This window comes from Pantherophis guttatus, chromosome 1, assembly GCF_059756535.1.
Source record: "Pantherophis guttatus breed Tessera chromosome 1, ASM5975653v1, whole genome shotgun sequence".
Lineage (NCBI taxonomy): Eukaryota > Metazoa > Chordata > Lepidosauria > Squamata > Colubridae > Pantherophis > Pantherophis guttatus.
Window position 1 is genome coordinate 286,111,946 of NC_142063.1, and position 19,591 is coordinate 286,131,536.

The 19,591-nt window shown below is 37.9% G+C and overlaps 1 protein-coding gene across 4 annotated transcripts in view; it reads left to right on the forward strand.

Annotated features, from left to right (window-relative positions):
* Positions 1 to 19,591, forward strand: part of TMEM63B (transmembrane protein 63B) — a 90,114-nt gene that overhangs the window by 36,935 nt on the left and 33,588 nt on the right. For 2 of the 4 annotated variants that reach the window (XM_060692435.2, XM_034428077.3), the window contains exons 2-3: positions 14,740 to 14,941; positions 16,757 to 16,836. In XM_060692435.2, the coding sequence (XP_060548418.1) occupies positions 14,762 to 14,941; positions 16,757 to 16,836 (260 nt within the window). In that variant the 5' untranslated portion in view covers positions 14,740 to 14,761. Of the gene's footprint in view, positions 1 to 6,388; positions 6,644 to 14,739; positions 14,942 to 16,756; positions 16,841 to 19,591 lie in introns of all 4 variants that reach the window. The other 2 variants (XM_087883074.1, XM_060692436.2) reach the window with 2 other exon arrangements.

A 19,591-nucleotide genomic window follows, 5' to 3' on the forward strand; every position in this document is an offset into this window, starting at 1 on the left:
GGTCTCTAAAAGAAGACAGTGGCCAAAACACATTGTGGCTTACCCAGGTTTTTGGGGTTTTCCACTTTCTTTTGTGGATAGTTTATTAATTGGATCCTAACCACTGGAGAAATTAGCATTTTTATTTCTACAATTGACTTCCTGAATGTATTTGTTTTGTTCAATATACTTATTCCGTTTCTGTCCTTTCTGTCTATGAGTATAAACAGACTGATGGTTCAGTTTTCACCCATGCAGTAGATAGAAAGAAACTTTTGGGATTTTTGTTACAATTACTTTATTGTGAACGTTGTGTCAAATCTGCTTGGATTTGGTTAGAATTTTAGCTTGAAGTTAAATAACTGTTGAAGTGAAGGAAACTTCTTAACAGGATTATAATGGTGAAAACAGTTATATACATCCTACTAAATACTAAATTTAAAAGGTATTTTATTGCCAAATTATGCATTTCATACATATATTTTGGAGTACATGCCTTGTATTCTTTAAATATATTATTCCTCCCTATAGGCACCGTAGACTAGAAAAGTAGGAATGTATTTCATCACATGGACTTTTGGGATTTCCCTAGACTGATGAGTCCTTAACTCTGTAGCATTTTTAGCTGTGACATTTTGCTAATCACGTGTCTAACATGTCTCTCCATCTCACTCACACGTTAAGATGTCTACAGGATGCCCTGCATCACATCAATTGTTGCATGTTGATGTAGCATTCATCTCTTTATTGCCCTTCCAGAATATGGCTTGCTTGTTTATGTGCAGGCCTTTTGACGTGAATTCTTTCATCCATTGAGATATCCTGCAACTTATCAGCATGTATTTCTTGTCATCTTTTCCTCCTCAAGTTAATAGACCTTCTATTTTAGGAATAATGATGTTGCTACACTGTGTCAGGGTGTAGGAAATAACTGTATTAAGTAGTTAATGATTGAGGATGGTACTGTAGTCCAGGGACAAGAAAGGAAAAGGTGATTTCTTTCATCTCATTGCCCTGACACTCAAGGGACCTTGAGGCCAGCTGCTACTGTTCAAGGGACAGCTGTGCAACAGACTTCATCTTTAATAATATCATCATAAAGAAATAAAGAAATAGAGCATTAAATTTACTCACAGATACCCATATCACAGTTTGGTTTCCTATCATTTACAAATAAGAGTTCTTTAAGATCATAAATAGCAGGTACCGTATTTTTCAGAGTATAAGACTCACCAGAGTATAAGACGCAGCTTAGTTTTTGGGAAGGAAAATGGGGGGGGGATCTGCCTACCAGGTATTCATCTGGCTAGCGTCCTTAGTCTGGTCAGCTTTAGCACATTAGTTTGCTGTTTTATATCCCCTGCTTGAGGATGAAAAACAGCTTCTAAAGCACAACCGATCTTTGGAGAGAGAAGCAGTGAGAAAAGCAGGCAAACCACGGAGATCGCTTCACTCGCTAGCGCCTCGTTAGTGCTGGAAAAAAGCTTCACAGCTGAGAGAGGGAGCAGGCAAAGCATGGAAAATCGCATCACTGAAAAAAAGCTTAGCTAGCATTGCTAGCTCCTCGTTAGGGCTTAAAAAAAGCTTCGAAAAAGCTACATTCGGAGTATAAGACGCACCCAAATTTTCAGCCTCTTTTAGGAGGGAAAAAAGTGTGTCTTATACTCTGAAAAAAAATGGTATTTCTTTTCACACAGTTTGGTGGTATAAAATATAATTCTCTACCAGATAGTAGATCTTCTTGTAAGTAGCTTCATCTTCAGTTGCTAACAGATTTGTCTGCTGCTGCTTTTGCCATTGCAACTCAAAGAATGCTTGCTCACTTGCATCAATTTACCTTATTCTCCACAAAATTCCACCTTTGATCAGATCTCCTATTAATTATTAACATAATTAAAGCATGTTAGTAAAGTACACAGGTATGTTATGATGGTTATATTTTCTCACTTAATGTATCCAAATTGTTACATTGTCAAGCAGCCAACTTTCACCAAGAATATAGATACTTCTTTGTTTGCTGAAATTCATTCAATTTAAGTCAATTCTTGCATTGTTTTCTTGGACATAAACTGAATCACTTCATGCTCATAAAGGTAATCCCACAATTATTTATTAGACACTTTTTTCAGCTTTATCTGTATTTGAAAGCTGGAGCCAAATACAGATAAATACAGGTGAGCTGGAGGCCACGTTAAAAAACAAAAATTACCTTGATACTTTTCATTCAAAATAAATTAATGAAATACAGCTAACATATTTACTCCCATGTATTTCATTACTTCATTATTCTTTGCAACATAAAACTGGTTTTGCAACAACTTGTATATGATTCTAGAGACTGAAAGGTTGAACAGAGATGCAGCCACAGATACTCACATATGCAAAAAATTGTGGCTATGTTGCATTAACATTGGGGAATACAGTACTACAGATGGCAATAATCAATTGTTCAAAAAAACCCTTTTTTTTTTGAGTATGCATACATAATAGTGACTTATTTGAAATAAACAATTATGAAAATGGAGCCTTTTGAGGAACTTTCAGGAACTTCTACAGAAAAATGTAATTCTGTACTGCATATTAACACATCCCATTTTCAATTGCACATAATTTAGAAGCTTAAAAAATATTGGTTCATGGAAAAGTAAACCTAACAAAATTACCTGAACAAAATGAATTTTAAAAATGGCAGAATCTGGCAAGGCAGCAGACATTTTTTTATTGTAGTAGATGCATTTTAAAAAAGGGATTCTGCATTAAAATGAATGAAGAGGTTCTAATACTTCACAAATTTCTAATGTTATCTGAAAAATATTTCAGGGAATAAATAATTGGAAAATATTTAATCCCCAGAGGGAACTATGCTATAATATTATGAAAATCTGCTGCTATTAATGATTAATAATTCAACTAGATCAATTATTTTAGAAGCTGCATCAAATTCTGCAGTTGTTTCATCTACCACTAAAATATGAAAATCGGAACTGCATTTATTGTACCTAGCAGTGATTTCAAAACCTGATCTAATAAGGAATCAGCTAGGAAGTAAAACTGCACTAAGTACAGTTTTTCAAGGCAGTGCATACAAGGCAGAAAAAGGAGGAATGGGATAAACAAAACCTTTTTTATCTCTTCAGACTGCAGATATTTCATTACAGCAAGGGTGAAATGATCCTGGTTCAGAATGGATCACCCGATCTGGTAGTGATGGAGGCAGGTAGTTCGGAGAACCGGTAGCAAAAATCCCTGCCCTCCCCCCATGTCCAGCTGAGCCGCGCGATCATCAGAGACTTTTTGTTTAATTTTTAAAAGCATTTTTTCTACAACCTCTTTGGCCGAAAAAATGCTTTTAAAAGTTTTTTTAAAAGCCTCTGAAGATCACGCGGCTCAGCTGGGATCGTCAGAGGCTTTTAAAAGCATTTTTTCTACAACCTCTTTGGCAGAAGAGGTTTTAGAAAAAATGGTTTTAAAAGTTAAAAAAAAAAAGTTGGCCACGCCCACCCAGTCACATTACCCCCCCAAGCCACGCCCACAGAACCGGTAGTAACAAATTTTACATTACACCACTGCATTATAGCAAAGATTGTGTCAGCTATAGATAATTTTTTTTAAATGCCTTGGTGCAGAGGCTGAATGCAGCACTTATTACTTCTCTGTCATTGCCTTTTTTTGATCTGAAGTGTAGGTTGACTTTTGCAAGTGCATAGAATTTGCCATTTTCCATATCAGGTTTAATTGATGAGTGGAAGGTCAACTACCTAGTTAGCCCTTTCTAACCTTATTCTTGAAGCATTTGGCCACAGAAAACTAGCATTGCCTAGTTCAGCCCATACTTTTGATATAAAATATAGAAATCAAATATCCAACTGTGAGGATTTCGCCTTCAGATACATTACAAAATTGCAAATCTGTACATGGTTACTAGGGAGTGAACTGTGATATTTCTAACTAAGTGTGAATAAAGTAAAGGGGATCCAATCATTTTTCAATTTAAGCTAAATGGTTGGTTGCTATATTGATATATATTTGGGCTGTGCTGTTCTGCCATAATGGTAGTTCAGCTTTCCAAGTTAAGCAGCCTTCCCAGCCTTATATGGTCCAGTGTAGAACCTGCCTGGTGTCAAAGCCTTCTGTGGAGAATTCAAACAATTCAGCATGCATCTCCCAGAGTTTCTCCCAAAACAGTCTGCAAGTACCGGTAATCTTTGATTTACAATTTAGTGACCGTTCAAAATTGCAACAGCATTGAAAAAAAGTGACATGACTGTTTTTCAAACCATTGCAGCATCCCCATGGTCACATGATCAAAATTTGGATACCTGGCAACTGGTTCATATTGATCATGATTGCGGTGTCCCAGGTGATGTCATCCCTTTGGCTTCTGACAAGCAAAGTCAATAGGGAAGTCAGATTCACCTAACAATCGTGTTACTAACTTAACAGCTAGTGAATCATTTAACAAATGTCCCAAGAAATGTTGTAAAATAGGGCAAAACTCACTTAGCAACAGAAAGTTTGGGCTCAATTGTGGACGTAAGTCGAGGACTACCTGTATGTCTGCAGGAGCAAGGCATTACTGTTTCACTTTCATTTTTTGAAAAGTAGCAGGTGAAATTTGCTTGCAGGAGCCAGTATTTAATTCATTTGGTGCATTTATGATCTACTGCAGTGATGGCTAACCTTTTCCAAACCGAATGCCCAAAGAGGCTGTGCGTGCATGGGGCGGGGCGCATGCGCAGGGGCTGTGCACGCACTGCATTTTGGGGTTTTGGGTGAATGTGCACGTGCCCGAACCCCCAAGATGCAATGCATGCACAGCCCCCATGCATGCGCCCACCCCCACGCATGCACGTGCAGCCTCCCTCATGCACCCCACCCTCACACATGCCCAGCCCCACGCATGCATGCATACCCCCACACACCCCACCAGTGCATGTGCATGTGGCCCCCCCACATGCATCCACCCTCAGCGCATGCACGGCAGAGACCCAACAACCAGCTAGCCAGCAGGAGGTGTGCGCGCATGTGTGATGGAATTGAGCTGGGGCAACGGCTCACGTGCCCACAGAGAGGGTGCTGCGTGCCAGCTGTGGCACACATGCCATAGGTTCGTCATCACGGATCTATTGGAAGGTTTGAAATTTACAAACATTGCAAAGCCAGGCATCAAATATTTACAAACAATAACAGTTAAATGAATAAAAGAGTCAACAGGATAATAAGTAACTTAACAAAGTTGAATATATGGGTGTTCCATCTTACTGCTAGGTCAGGTATCTGACAGGACAAGTGGCCTTTGAACCAAATGGTCTTCCAAAATAATTGGTCCATACTGCAGACGAGATGCAGTGAGGTTGTTTATCTAATTCCAGCAAGTAAGGCTTTGGACGTTGCCAAGATGCCAAGGAAAGCTTCTTTAGCAGATTGTAAAGGATTTCTACGGTCATATGGGAAAAGATAAGTCCTTCAGGTACCCTGGGCACAAGCTATTTAGAGCTTTAGACGAAATGTCCTCTGAATCCAGGCTGATTATCTGGATTTTTATAGTATTGTATTGTATTTATATCAATAGGCTTTGTACAATTTTATTTTTTAATAATGTAAGAGTTAATAATTCTCAGAGTTGCCTTGTGGTAAGATGGGTGGCTAATAAAGTTTACAAACAAACAAATTCAGAAGCCAGAATGGATGCTGTAAAATAGGATATACCTGTTTCCACGAATGGACAGGAAGAGATTAAATCCCAAAACTCCACTTTCTCCTTTTCCCCCTCCTCCTCCTCCTCTCATATCTATTTAAAATGCAGATAACCACCAACTGATCTCATTAGAAGACAATGCCAGATTACTTTTTGTTGATTTTCTGGAAAGTCGGACTGTATATCCACACCAGCTTGGCTTTTCAGAGGTAAAGTAGAAAACTTTTTTTTTTTTAATTTGATTTATATGCCGCCCTTCTCCGGAGACTCAGGGCGGCTTACAATGTGCTAAGCAATAGCCTTCATTCTTTTGTATATTTATACAAAGTCAGCTTATTTCCCCCCACAACTGGGTCCTCAATTTACCTACCTTAGAAAGGATGGAAGGCTGAGTCAACCTTGAGCCTTGGCGAGATTCGAACTTGCAGTAATTGCAGGCAGCTGGTCTTAATAACCAGCTTAATAACAGGGTGCCTTAAACCACTGTACTACCAAGGCTCTTTTAGAGTTTTTAGAGTTCTACTGGGATAACTTTGGCATTTTCAGCCTATTTTTCTTCTTTTGTGGCTGATACATACTGAAAATATAACATGTTTTCTTGCTGAAAACTGGAAAGAAAATTACTCCTGTTACTAAATGGTACAGTACTGAGGTATCTCACAAAACTACAAAGACAGATTTGAGGTCTCTAATGTGCCCTCTTTTCCCTAGGTAAAAGGACTATATACCAGAGGTGGGTTTCAGCAGGTTCTGACCAGTTCTGGAGAACCGGTAGCGGAAATTTTGAGTAGTTCGGAGAACTGGTAGTAAAAATTCTGACTGGCCCCGCTCCCATCTATTCTCTGCCTCCCAAGTCCCAGCTGATTGGGAGGAAATGGAGATTTTACAGTATCCTTCCCCTGCAACTCCCACGAAGCCACGCCCACCGAACCATGCCACGCCCACCAAGCCACACCCACAGAACCGGTAGTAAAAGTTTTTGAAACCCTATCTATCTATCTATCTATCTATCTATCTATCTATCTATCTATCTATCTAAAAAATCCTTCATGGAATTAGTTACGTCAAGTTGTGGAGGACTCCCATCACTGAATATATCCAAATAGAACATAAAAAGCAATTCTACTCTGATCAAGGACTCATTGGCCTAAACATCCCTCCGTAATAGTATTATGTCCTAAGCTTTATCCTAAAATCCTCCTACCTTACTCCTGTAGTGTATACAATGAACAATGACTTATCTTTTTGAGAACCTATTTAAGTATCTGAAAATGGATGAAAGCAGGGGAAGTTTTGACAGAAAAAAGAGGTTATTCTTCCTGAATAAGAAAGGTAGAGTGCTGTTGTGAAAAAGTCTTGTATCCTTTTTCTGACTATAAAAGAATTGCTGGGTAAAATAAAGAGGGACAAAATTTTTAAAACAGGAATTAAGAATAACAGCTTGGGGAACAATCTTGTACAGTCTGTCAGAACTCAATGATACTGTTGGAAGAAATGCCCATCTGGGTTCAGTTCCAAGTGGGAGAAAGACACTGGAAACATGGAGACTGCTTGGAAAGATGGTTTAATGGTGGACAGGACCACATGGTAGCTGACCACATGGAGTGGAGAGAGAGAGATTTATACTCTCTCTCAGGCTTTGAACTTGCTTCCTGTTCCTGTGAAAGTAATGTATTCTGATTGGTTGTCAGATTCCCATCGGGCCAGGCAGAGGTAACTTTGTAGGTTGTCTTGAGTCCCAGGCTTGGTTGAATCATGCTGGGTGATGTAATCTTCCCAGGTGCCATGTGGTGAGATAGGTAAAGGACTAATCCTATTATGTCCTGAGGGTGAAGGTCTTTTGTGTTGTAGATAAGCTGGCCCAGCCTTTTATCTTGTAGATAGGATGGCCCAGTCTTTCTGGGGCTATTAGCAAAGGTAGGGGCTGCTCTCCAAGAGCATGTTTCTCCTTTTCTCATCCAGGGTAGTATAATATTTTGCCTTTTTAATATTTCCTAGAATATTTCATTCTTTAGGAGAGGGGTGGGTGCTAAATTTCTACAATACTGTATTAGAAAAACTTTTTTTTTTGAAGAATCAAATTTCTGAGAGAAGACAGGGGAAAACACATTCTTTTCACACTGACTATCATTATCACAGGCCTGATCTCTCCCAGTGAAAAAATATTCAGTTGCTAACATACATTCTCCCCCTTTTCCTGCTCAGTCTTCTCTGGTCTCATCTCTGTTGTGCAAACTACATTTTCCCATATTAAGTTGTCAGTTCTGCAAAACCACATTTCTAAGTTTATGTGCAATGCTTCCAACTGTCTAGATCATGTGTCTAGCTCATCCCCTTCAGTTAAATTCATGAAGTGTCTTATTAGCATCTGCAAAGTGGAAAAATAGCTTTGCTGTTCTTTACTGTTCCAAAGCTGGTGCCCTCTTACTGATGAGCACAGATAACTATTTTAAAAGGGGAAGGGGAATCATGTAAAAAGTCATTTGGTTGCTTTTTGCCAGTTTGATAAAATGATATTGCGCATAGAATTTTATATTGAGGACCTGTGAAGGTTCCAGGAAACTTGAGAGAAGAGATAAAAGATTTAGGGGGAGAGCAGAGCTCTACTGTTCAAAGCTTCTAAAACCTCGACAAATCATAGGAAAGTCTCAGTACCATAGTAACACTCACACAACCACATTCCACAGAAGAGGATTTTATTTTTTATTTATGTTTATTAAATTTATATGCCACCCATCTCACTGTCACGGAAGGATATGGGCCACCTGATTGAAGGATTAGGAAAAAGCCCTTTCCCAGTATTAAAATCTTTGCGAAAAGAAAATTGCTTATTGCTTAATGCACTGTAAGCCGCCCTGAGTCTCCGGAGAAGGGCGGCATATAAATCAAATTAAAAAAAATAATAAAAAAAAAAGTATTTTAACTGCACCTAAAGGACAACTTTGAGGAAACAGAGGCATATTCTCTCAGCAAATCAAAAACAAATAGTTGAAAGTAAGCAACTATAGACCTGTAGTGACCCAAAAGTTGAAGACGTGGTGTCTCCTTCTTGTTTCTTTTTATCCCCTTCTCTCCTGGAGTCACTTCTGCTGTTTTACAGGGGAAGGCAGGGATGCTAAATTATTTAAAAGGACCTGAGCAAGGTCTGAAGTCACAGCACCTTTTCCCTCTTTCTTGGCTTAACAATCAACAACAAGTTGTTTGGCAATGAAATTGGAAAGAGGGTGAAATGCCATATGAATGATAGGAGATATTTAAAAGGTGTGGAGGTTTTATGCTTGGTATTTTGGGTGATGCTCCTTCAGGAAAAGTCCAACCTCAGCCTTGGAACCTCACTGGGTTTCTTTCTGAGCCTAATCACCCCTCACATGGAGGTTATTTGGTTAAAATAATTATAATAAAAATACAGAAACCCCTTTGTGGTCTTGGAATGGAGGAGGATAAAAATAATTGGTTACTCTCTAATGTCAGAAGTAATGCATATGCGAATACTTGTTATTGGGATGAGTCAGCCTGCTTGTGCCTTGATTGAGAGGGTCAGATAAGGACTAAATGAGACCCTGTTGATGCTATGGCTGTTGGACTGTCCCAGGGAGGGGCTAAAGAGTGGCAAAAACAGTTCCCTTCTTCTATGAGAGTGCCTTTGCTACACAGCCTGTCCCAAGCATAGAGACTTTGCTAGTTGCAAAGTTTGGGTAGCTGATTATCTTGCACTGTGGAACACATTTTTTGATCTCAACATTTCCTGAGATTACTAAAGTTATAGCACAACCTATACCGATTGGAATCAGTAGACGGTGTTAAATAATTGCAGAGTCATTTGTGACGCAAATGTTGACTTTGGTTGCTATGGCAGGAGTAATATTTCAGCTATTCAAAACTGGCTAAGCAAAGCCTAGGATATGCTTTGCTAAATTGTCTGGTTTTTAAGGTCAGAATCATTAGAGGATATATTAAGAGGCTTTGGAAGAAGAAACTTGATTTTTTCATATATGTCAATAATTGTATAGATAGCATTTATCTCCTTCTTGTATACAAAATTGACAAAATATTCAAATTGTTCAATTTATAAGCTAGTGCAAAAAGGATAGTGGCTAGTTTTTATCACTCCATATTAATGTATTTCTTATAGTTTGCATACTGTAGCAGTAGCATTCATAGAACTCTAGTGATTATATTGTTACACATTATATAACAATAATTATTTTATTTATTTATTTATTATTAAATTCATTAAAAAGCACTGCATTCACAGTTAGTGTTGTTGTTCAATAGCTACCAGCTCTTCATGATCCAGCAGATATCAGTTTGCCAGAATTTCTGTCATTAATTGCTTTGAGTTCTTGTAAGCTTATGCTTGCATTATTAGAGTTAGTATCTAACTACCTTGTCCTCCATTATCCTCTTTTGAATGCCTTCAAATTTTCCTGGCATCAGGGACTTCTCCAGTGACTTCTTCCTTTGCATTAGGTTCCAAAATATCTTAAACTTCATAATTAGTGGTTCTAATAAGGAATCTAATTTTATTTCATCCAGAATTCAATTTATTGTTCTTCTGGTGGTCCAAGGTAATGTCAATAGCATTATCCAGCCACCACAATTCAAATGTGTCTATTTTTTATTTCTTCATCCTTCATCTTTTCACAGCCATGTGTTTTAGCTAGGAATACCATGGCTTTGACAGCAACTACAATGTCAGTATGATATTTCTGCACTTTAATATTTTGTCCAGATATGTCATCGTTTTCTCCCAAGTAGCTGGTGCTTATTTCAACACTACAATCACTGTCCAGGAAATGTTGAACCTAGGAATATGAAGTTTGTAACTACAACTTCTTCTCCACCAATCTTCTCTGGATTGGTATGGCCTATCAATGTAATCTTAGTTTTTTTTAATACTGAGTAGCAGATCAGGTTTTGGGTTTCATAATTATGTAGGTTTTCCTTGTTTCCAGCCATCAAAATAGTGTCATTAGTATATGATATTTGTTACTGATTTTTTTCCATTTCCTATTTAGCATTTTTCACTACATATTCTGTATATAAATTAATTAAATAAGATGACATCAACAACCTTGGTCACAACTTTCCCAATTTAGGGCCATTTAGTCATAGGCAGATGGTATACCTGGCTCATGGTCACCTAGATAGCTTTATGCCTTAGGTGACACTAAGTTTTCACTTGATGCCTTAATTACTACATCAATCTGGCTCTATGAGTTTTATTTTATGGGACTTATAAAAACTATATTATTATTTGTTTTTATCTCACCTTCATTATTTTTTTATAAATAACTCAAGGCAGTAAACATACCTAATACATACATATCCTGTTTCCCCGAAAATAAGACCCAACCGGAAAATAAGCCGCCTGTCTTTTCACTATAAATCCCTTCTGTAGTAAAAAGGAATAACTCTTTTTATTCCAAACGTTATTCATAGTTTATCCATTTCTGCAGGCTTTTGTCTTACTGTTTTTTCCCAAAGGATCTTCACAGTGCTGATTCCTACTTGCACTCTCAGATCTCAGACTTGCTGTTTTGATTTTTGTCTTTTTCTCCATCTAGAACTATAGCAGAGCCCCCTCTCCCTATCTCTGCATCCCATCTTTGAATTTAATGCACAACGTGGCTCTCTTCCCAGATCTTTTGTGCCTCTTATTAAGTAAGCTGAGTCCCAGCCAGATGGTGATTCCCTCTATGTGCACTGCCTGTCAATCAATATCCTGCATGGCCCTTTGTTTACCATTCTTCTGCCAGCCTCCATCCATGTGAGCCAGCCTCATTCAAGCCAGTAGGAATTAATTAGAGAAAACCTGTGGGGGTGGGGGGACTCCAGTGATGTGATACTGCAGGTTTTATAATGAAGCATATTCAGTTGCCAATGTTCTCTGCTGGGGTGGTGTTTGTTATAAAGCAACCTAAAAGAATCAGACATCAGCTTTTAGCATTAGACTCAATTCACTATGCCAAGTCAGCCCTGGGCTTGAGGAAATGGGTTTTACAGATTTAATCTAGATCAGGATCGGCAACATTGACTATGGAAGAGCCAACTCAACATGTCGAGTGAGCAGTTTTCTTCCTGGGATCCAGAGTTTGGGTGCCACCTGGGAAGGAGGGTTAAAGCAGCCCCACCTTCCCCTTAATTGGCAAGTTTTTTTTTATTTTATTTTTTTAAAAAACTGAAAACAAGCATCTACATGGGTGTGTCCAGGAAAAGCATCAAGCCAGGAAGACAGAAGACATATGGAAAAGATTTAATTCCAACCCAAAGGAAAGCACCTCAACAGTAGTCTTTAGATCAGAGTGTCCAATCTTAGCAACTTCAAGTCTTGTGGACTTCAACTCCCAGAATGGCTGGCTGGGGAATTCTGGGAGTTGGAAGTCCACGAGTCTTAAAGTTGCCAAGATTAGACATCCGTTCTTTAGATAGCAAGAGAAACTTCTCTGAGCTGCAAGACGCTGAGAGGCAGACCTGAGAGATGGGGGTGAGAAAAGCCCACTGAGAGTCTAAAAACCCCAAACAAGCCTAAAACCAAAACAAGCCCACTGCTTGCAACCACCCAGGTGCAGAGCTCTACTGACCAGCTCCACAAATTGTGAATGCTGAGGGAAAGAAAAGCCCATTGGTGAGTCTATAAAGGAGTGGAAAGGGTTTTCAGATGCAAATGGATGAGATTGACTACAAAAGCTGAAGACCTGGGTGGGAAAGGGAGATTTAAAGAAATAGTAGTTAAGAAAACATAGTGCTGACATAGGAATAGAATGTAGAAATGTATGGATTATAAATAATCCTAGAAATAGAATAGTAGTACACTCACATCAATGCAAAGAGTAGAATAAATTATGTTTTATTTGTACAATAAAACAGTTCTGTGGGGAAAAAACTGATTCAGTCTTTGCGTCTATGTTCTGTGCCATGTTGTGAAAAACCATAATACTGACTGTATTTTAGCATCCAGCTAGAAGCCCATTTCCCATTTCCTTTTCTTTTTTAGTTGGATTGGCTTTAGTAAGTTTCCTATGCCAATCCATACTGTCTGCAGAATAATAGGCTGTGACCATACACTTATGATCAGTTGGACAGAATGAATGTTACCCTTGCTGGCATTAAAAGCTTTTGTATGATCTGATGAAATTTCAGTGAGCCCTTGAAGTACATGAAATGTCCAGGATTAGAAGGACATGTTTCAGTGTAGTACAGATAAAAGAGACAAAACTTCACCACCCCTATCAAAACATAGGCAGAAATTCAGTGACTTTTAGGTGAGGACCTGTGGCAGATTAAATGTTTCTGTGAATGACTCCATTAGCTTGGATTGCACCACAATGAAATCGTCAGCCAGCAGAAGTTCTGGCTGACAAAAATCTGTCTGGAGAAATGGGAGATTGAGGAATCTCCCACTTGCTCTCTGGATAACCTGCCCCTTGCAAAGAGACTATAGGAATTGAGTTTTTTTGTGGTTGATTGTGAATTGAGTTGCTTGGGAGCCAAGGGAATATCAACGCATCCATATCTCTGCTTTGCACTTTTTATGGACATATGATCAGCAAAAACCTCACTTTCATAAACAACTCTGGATAAAATTAATTTACAACCTAAGAGTGATATTCCAAACAGCAGAAAGAGCAAAGACACTCAGTGAGTTGCCTTCTTTTTTTAGAATTAAGGCTAAAAAACAAACAAACCACACTGTCTTAAAAGAGTTTAATTTAAAAGGAAAAAGCTGAACAAGATCAGGATTCAAGCACGTTTTAAATGGATAAAGGGAATAGTAATTTTAGAAACCAAAAGAATAACATTTTCTGACAAAAGTGCCTTTGAAAACATTAAAATTAATTAGACAGACTGGACCTTCTTGGGAATGCTGATTGTTTACTATTAAACAAAGTAGATAATTGGTACAAAATAAGAAGATAAGGGTAATTTGAGCCAGACTGTGTGACTTTAACTGCGGAGAGCTAATTGGAATTAAATATTAAAGGCAGAGGAAAGCAAAACAAAAAAGGAGAAGCCATCTTTTTACTTTCTCCTTAGTACTTCATATACAGTATGTTCACTTTATCATAATGGCAACAAGAAAAATTGGGAAAAAGAAGGAAAGAACAAATTACAGATAAGGGCATTTCACCATATTTATGGCAGAAATTGAGGAAATGATAAAAAGATGACTACAACTGTTGCCAATAGTTTGAATGCTTTTAAAAAGAAAATAAAAGAAGGGTATGCAGGAATTAAAAAAAAGATATGAAAGAAGAACTTGTTTCTTTTAAAATTGAAGGACAAACAGAAAAAAGCCATGGAAGATCATTTCAATATATGATCACTGCTTCAAGATGCACAAAGATGGAAAGATTCACCATAGAAGAATGGCTGGCGAAATTGTCAAAATTTGTTGAGATGGACAAACTAACTTTTTTGATTAGAAAAAAGACAATATCTAAAGTTTCCAATGGTGACCAGAAACCTCTTACAAACTTTTTGCATAAAAATGAAAAAAAAATTAACGTGATTTATGGTTTTGATGATTCAGGAGTATAGATTATAGAAAGAAGACAGTCATGATGTATCTTTAGAGAAGTATAATTGTACTTATGAACTTCTATGAAGGATATCACAACCTACTTCTTTACACTTTTTTCTACTTTTCTTTCCACCTTCATTTTTCTTTTTCTTTTTTCTTATTGCATTTTTAGCTTTTTTGGTTATTTCTTTCTTTTTCTCTTTTTTATTTTACTTTGTATCGGTTCTTCTTATTCTTAATTTTTTAAAACAAAAAATAGTACATAGGCAGATTTTTATATGGTCTCAGATGTTTCTAAACATATTAAAATTGTAAGTTTATATCTGCAGGGTATCTCATCCAAAAGATTATCCTGCCATCTTGTTTTCAGTCTTGGGCAGTCAAGCAAAGTCAGGCAATGATTCCTGTAGGGTAGTTGTCAAAAGGAAACTAATCATTCCATATCCTGCTTGGTTGTTTTGTAGTCCAAATAATCTGCCAGTTAAATTGGGCATTTTTCCCTTTTGCTTCTAACCAAGTTCTTTTCCTTCTTCCGCAGGTAAAACAATGAAGCAATAGAGATGCTTCCCTTTATGATCGTCACCCTGGGCTCTGCAGGGACCACCTGCAGGTCTTCCAGCTGCAACAACAGCAGCACCAAGGATTACTGCTACAGCGCGCGCATCCGCAGTACTGTGCTGCAGGGATTGCCTTTCGGAGGGGTGCCCACTGTCCTCGCCCTCGATTTCATGTGCTTTCTTGTAAGTGCTGTTGTCCTCTAGCTTGGTGCAAAGGTGCTCATCCCCTGCAGGAGCAGTTCAAAGCACACAATCTCTCGAGACCTCACACATAAGCAGCATATGGGTTTAACAAAAGCTTTTCTTATCTAGGATCCTTTGCATGCTCATTTTGTTACTCAACTGCAGTTTGGCACCCATGGTGCAAGGTTGCTTTGCCTGGGTAAGCAGACAAAGGTCTTTTGTGGGACAAAAGAGAGACAGCAACTCATGTGGGATGTGAGAGCGCATTGTCAGGATTGCTAGAAGCTCTCAGGGATCTAAGATACCAATGCAAGTAATTTATCGACATAAATAATTCTGCCTCATACCCAATAGCAATTTATTCCATCATTTAGGATCCATCACGGAAAAAAGAAGATTTTGTTGATGTTAAATGTATTTGTAGTGGGACCTGCAGAAGGATCTAAGAATGTGGAATTGGCTATGCCACAAGTGGGAACCTGCGGGTAATTTGGGCCTAAGTCATGTAAGGCAGAGGCCCCCAACCTTTTGGGCACCAGGGACCAGTTCCGTGGAGAGATGTTTTTCCGTGAACCGGAGGGGTGTGTGGTTTCCTGTGCTGCCTGCATCCCATGAATGAGGCTTTGCTTGTTTACGCAAACCAGTTTCTGGCATGCTGCGGACTGGTGCCAGTCCATGGACCAAGGTTTGGGGACCCCTGATGTAAGGCTTTATACTCAACTCAGTTTCTTGAATTGGCAAACTTTTTAGGTATTTCAAAACCAGTGATGGGAACGATGACTGAACTAGAAATCCTTATCAGAATGTAGCAGCATGGATGCTCAGTGGTACCCCTAGAATGTGCCACCCAGCACCCATGCTGCTGCATTCTGATAAAGGCTTCCAGTTATGATTGATTCCCCTGATTTTGCCAGCCTAGACAATCCTAACTGGCAGTGATCCATCTTTCAGAAAGTATCTGGTTAAGGCTCTTTCCAGCTCTACCACCTGAAATTCATTGGTGGCAGCAGAAGTAACTGATCTGAAGCCCTAGGTAGCTGGAGGAACAGTGGGAGGTTGGGAGAAACTCCAAGTAAGATGTAAGCAATCCTTTGTGTCTACCTCATCAGATCTTACTTTGTTCTAAAGTACTCTGAAAAATGGTTTTAAAAAAGAACCTGGTCTGTCTCATATACATTGAAAGCAGGTTAAATCTAAGTTTCTATGCACTGCCATAGGAATAGGGAACCTATGACCGTTCGGACGTGGCTGAACAATAGCCTCCAGCTGCCCACATTATTAGTCATGCTTGTTAAAACTGATCAGAATTGTACTTCAGCCAAATCTGGTAAAGTCCAGTCCTATCCTACATCCATGGGAGAAGGTTCCATTATTGAAAACTCTAGAGGGGAATATGATGCCACATCAGGCCTCATAATTCTGCTTTCTGAGTACTAGAAATAGTTGAAGATGTGGGACTTTTATAAGTGTTATTTTGCAAACAGAAGGTCTGAAATCCTTGAAGTTACCTGAAAGATCTTTTGCTTGCTGCCAATGGTTGAAGCACTACCCACCCAATAGAATCCAAGTGCTGGCAGAAAATTGGTCTGTATCCTTTTATTAGATTCTGTAGTTAGCAGATCGGATTTACGTACATGTTGTCTTTTATGCAATCTGCATAAATCTCTTTTGGCTGGCAAATTTGGATTTTCCAATGAAGAGGTTCTGTGTTTGGATATGGAGCAATTTATTTATTTATTTATTGCAACGTATTTTTGGAAACACTGCCAAACGATCACATTTTTGCCTTATATTTCCTTATTTGCCTTTCTACAGGCACTGCTGTTTGTTTTTTCCATTTTGCGCAAAGTGGCCTGGGATTATGGACGTCTGGCATTGGTAACTGATGCTGACAGGCAAGTATAACTTTTTTTAAAAAATTAGGGAGTGAAGGAACATCTTCTTGGATCAAATAACAGCAGGGCTGAACTTAGGAGGAATTTCTGAAGCAGATATTCTTGCTAACCGGCAGTTCAAGACTTTGCTGTTCAAATCTTCAGTACCCCAAAAATTTGCACTTGCAAATGGCTTGATGCTTTTGTTTTAAATCATAATGTTGGAAAAATGCTTCATAATTTAAAAATGGAAAAAAGAAAAAGCATGCCCTGGACGTTAGCATCCTAAGACACCCCTGCTCAATTCTCTGGATCCCAGTTGGTACCTCAAGCTATGGTTGTTGTAAAAAAAAAAAAGAAAAAAGGCTATGATGTAGTAGGAAGTCCAGCCTGATCTGCCCTCATAAAGATCAAACTGAAGAGACACCATCTGTCCTTTCTCCAAAGTGTTGAATGGCCTTTCTAGTAAAAACTGGTGGATTGTAACTTTTAATGGGAAACTGGGAAATGTTAAACATAAAGGGACTGATATTCACTATTACTTAATTTTAGTCAGAAATGAAGACCTCTTTGAGTTGAATTTATCAACTACATGGACATGTCCACTTAGGGTTCTTGGGAGCAGTTCAGATGTGTTTTGCCATTGTCATAATCTAGGATTCTTTTTAAATTTCTCAATCTTCTTTTGTATTTCTATTACCATGAACTGTGGCCTACTGTCCTTGATTTTGCCTTTTTAAGGCAGATTTGCCAGAAAAGCATCCTGTTCTGTCATATTTATCTCAGGCCCCTCTTTGTTTTGGATTGTACTGCATTGCATCGTGTTTCATTGCATTCTCTTTATGCTGTTTTTCCACCAATAAATTTAAGGGTGAAAAAAAATACTGTACTGAATGCTTTTCATCATCATCATCATCATCATCATCATCATCATTATCATAGGATGGGTGGGGTATTATTAAACACAGTTCTTAAAATACTTTGATTTTTTTTCCCTTAATTTCTTTATCTAAGTATTATAAGGTATGAAGTAGTTGGTATGAATGGTTGAAAAATAAGGAAATAAGTTAAATGAATGAAGAAAGGAGGGGGAAATGTGGCCGATCAATTTATAGGATAGAGGGAATGAAAGAAAGTAGAAAATGAATGTTAAATAAGTTAATACTAAAATATCTGTAAATATTGATATATAGAAAGAAAGGATCACTGCATCCAGCTGAAAAGCAAAGTGATATTTTCTTTTTTATTTTTTTTCTATAAATGTTATATGTCTATGTTTTGTTTTTAATGTGTTTAAAATAAAAAACTTTTTTTAAAAAAAATAAACACAGTTCTTAAATCTAATTTAACAAGAGAAACTTATAAGTCTTAGTAACTCAAAACAGTGATCAACAATCAAGGTGCAAAGCAGGAACAGGCTTACGTTTGGGCTTAACTACTAATAAAGTCTTTCTCCATATCTTTTTCTACTAAATGAAACTTCAGTGTCAGTGGGGTTTGTCATTCAGAGTCCTTGTTATTCACAGTTCCAGAGAGAGAGAGAGAGAGAGAGAAGTCGCTTGCAGATTGTATGCACAATATAAGGGGAGGGGGAATGTAAACAACTATGCAATGCTAGGATATCATCATTCTTAGCCTAAAAAATAGTTTGATGCAGAAGGCAGATATTTGCTTTTATGGATATTTATTTTCCAGTCAATTCTAGGACAACATATGGTTACAGACATTACATCTGCCAAAATGAAAGCTGGCAAGAATGCCTGATTGAAAGCATAAGGTATCTTGAGTCAGAAGCTTGTAGCACGAAGGTTTGGATCAAACAATACATCATTAATTATAACTTCACTGAAATGAAGGGGAGAGAAATAACTGTTAGTGTCATTGACCTTTATGTATATTGATACAAGTCTGCCATGGGAAGCAGAGCTACTCGGTGAAATTAAATCATCTGATCAGATGTGATATCATCTGCAACAGATGATATTAAAAAATAAATAAACAAATAAACAGATGTTTATTTTGAGATGATTGTATTGAAATCCTTTGAAATTAATTGAAACCAGTTTCACTTGATCACAGATTGATTCATTGGTATTTGTTAACCGTTGGTTTATCTCTTTTATCCTGCAATCTCTACCCTGGAATAGTGTGAAATATATGTGCATCCACAATATAATTCAGGGTATTATGATGGAAGAGAGAATTTTAAAGAAGGCTTTAAAAAAGAAAAAAATTCCAACCCCAGCTAATGAAAATGAAGAAACACTGTTATGTGTACATAAACTTTATTTTCTCCTGGGATGACAGTATTTCTGAAGGGAAAACTCAGGAATATCAACTAGTCTATTTCTGCATTTATCATTTTCATTTGCAGCTCTTAAATGCATTTTGAGATTTTGCACTGTCTTTTTGCAAATGTTTTTTTCTTATTTCTCTGGCCTGATATGTTTGTGCAACTACATTTATTTTGACATTTGGGGAAGCAAATGCAAGTCAGATTTGATAGGAAGGGCAGAACCGACTTCAGAAAAAGCAGAGAACTGTTCAGAAAGTCAATGACAGTCCAGAAACATCTCTCTTTGTAGCACAGTGAGAGAGCAAAGTTTATTTCTTTTTTTTTTTCCTGATCAGATTTGGTGAAATGTTTCTTTCCTAGGATGGTGAAATGTCAGCCCGAGGAGAGGAGAATCCTGACTCCTTATTAAGACGGTAACCTATTGGTAACTCACACATTCTCTCTCTCTTTTAATTTTCATTATTTTTCTTTGTTCTCAGG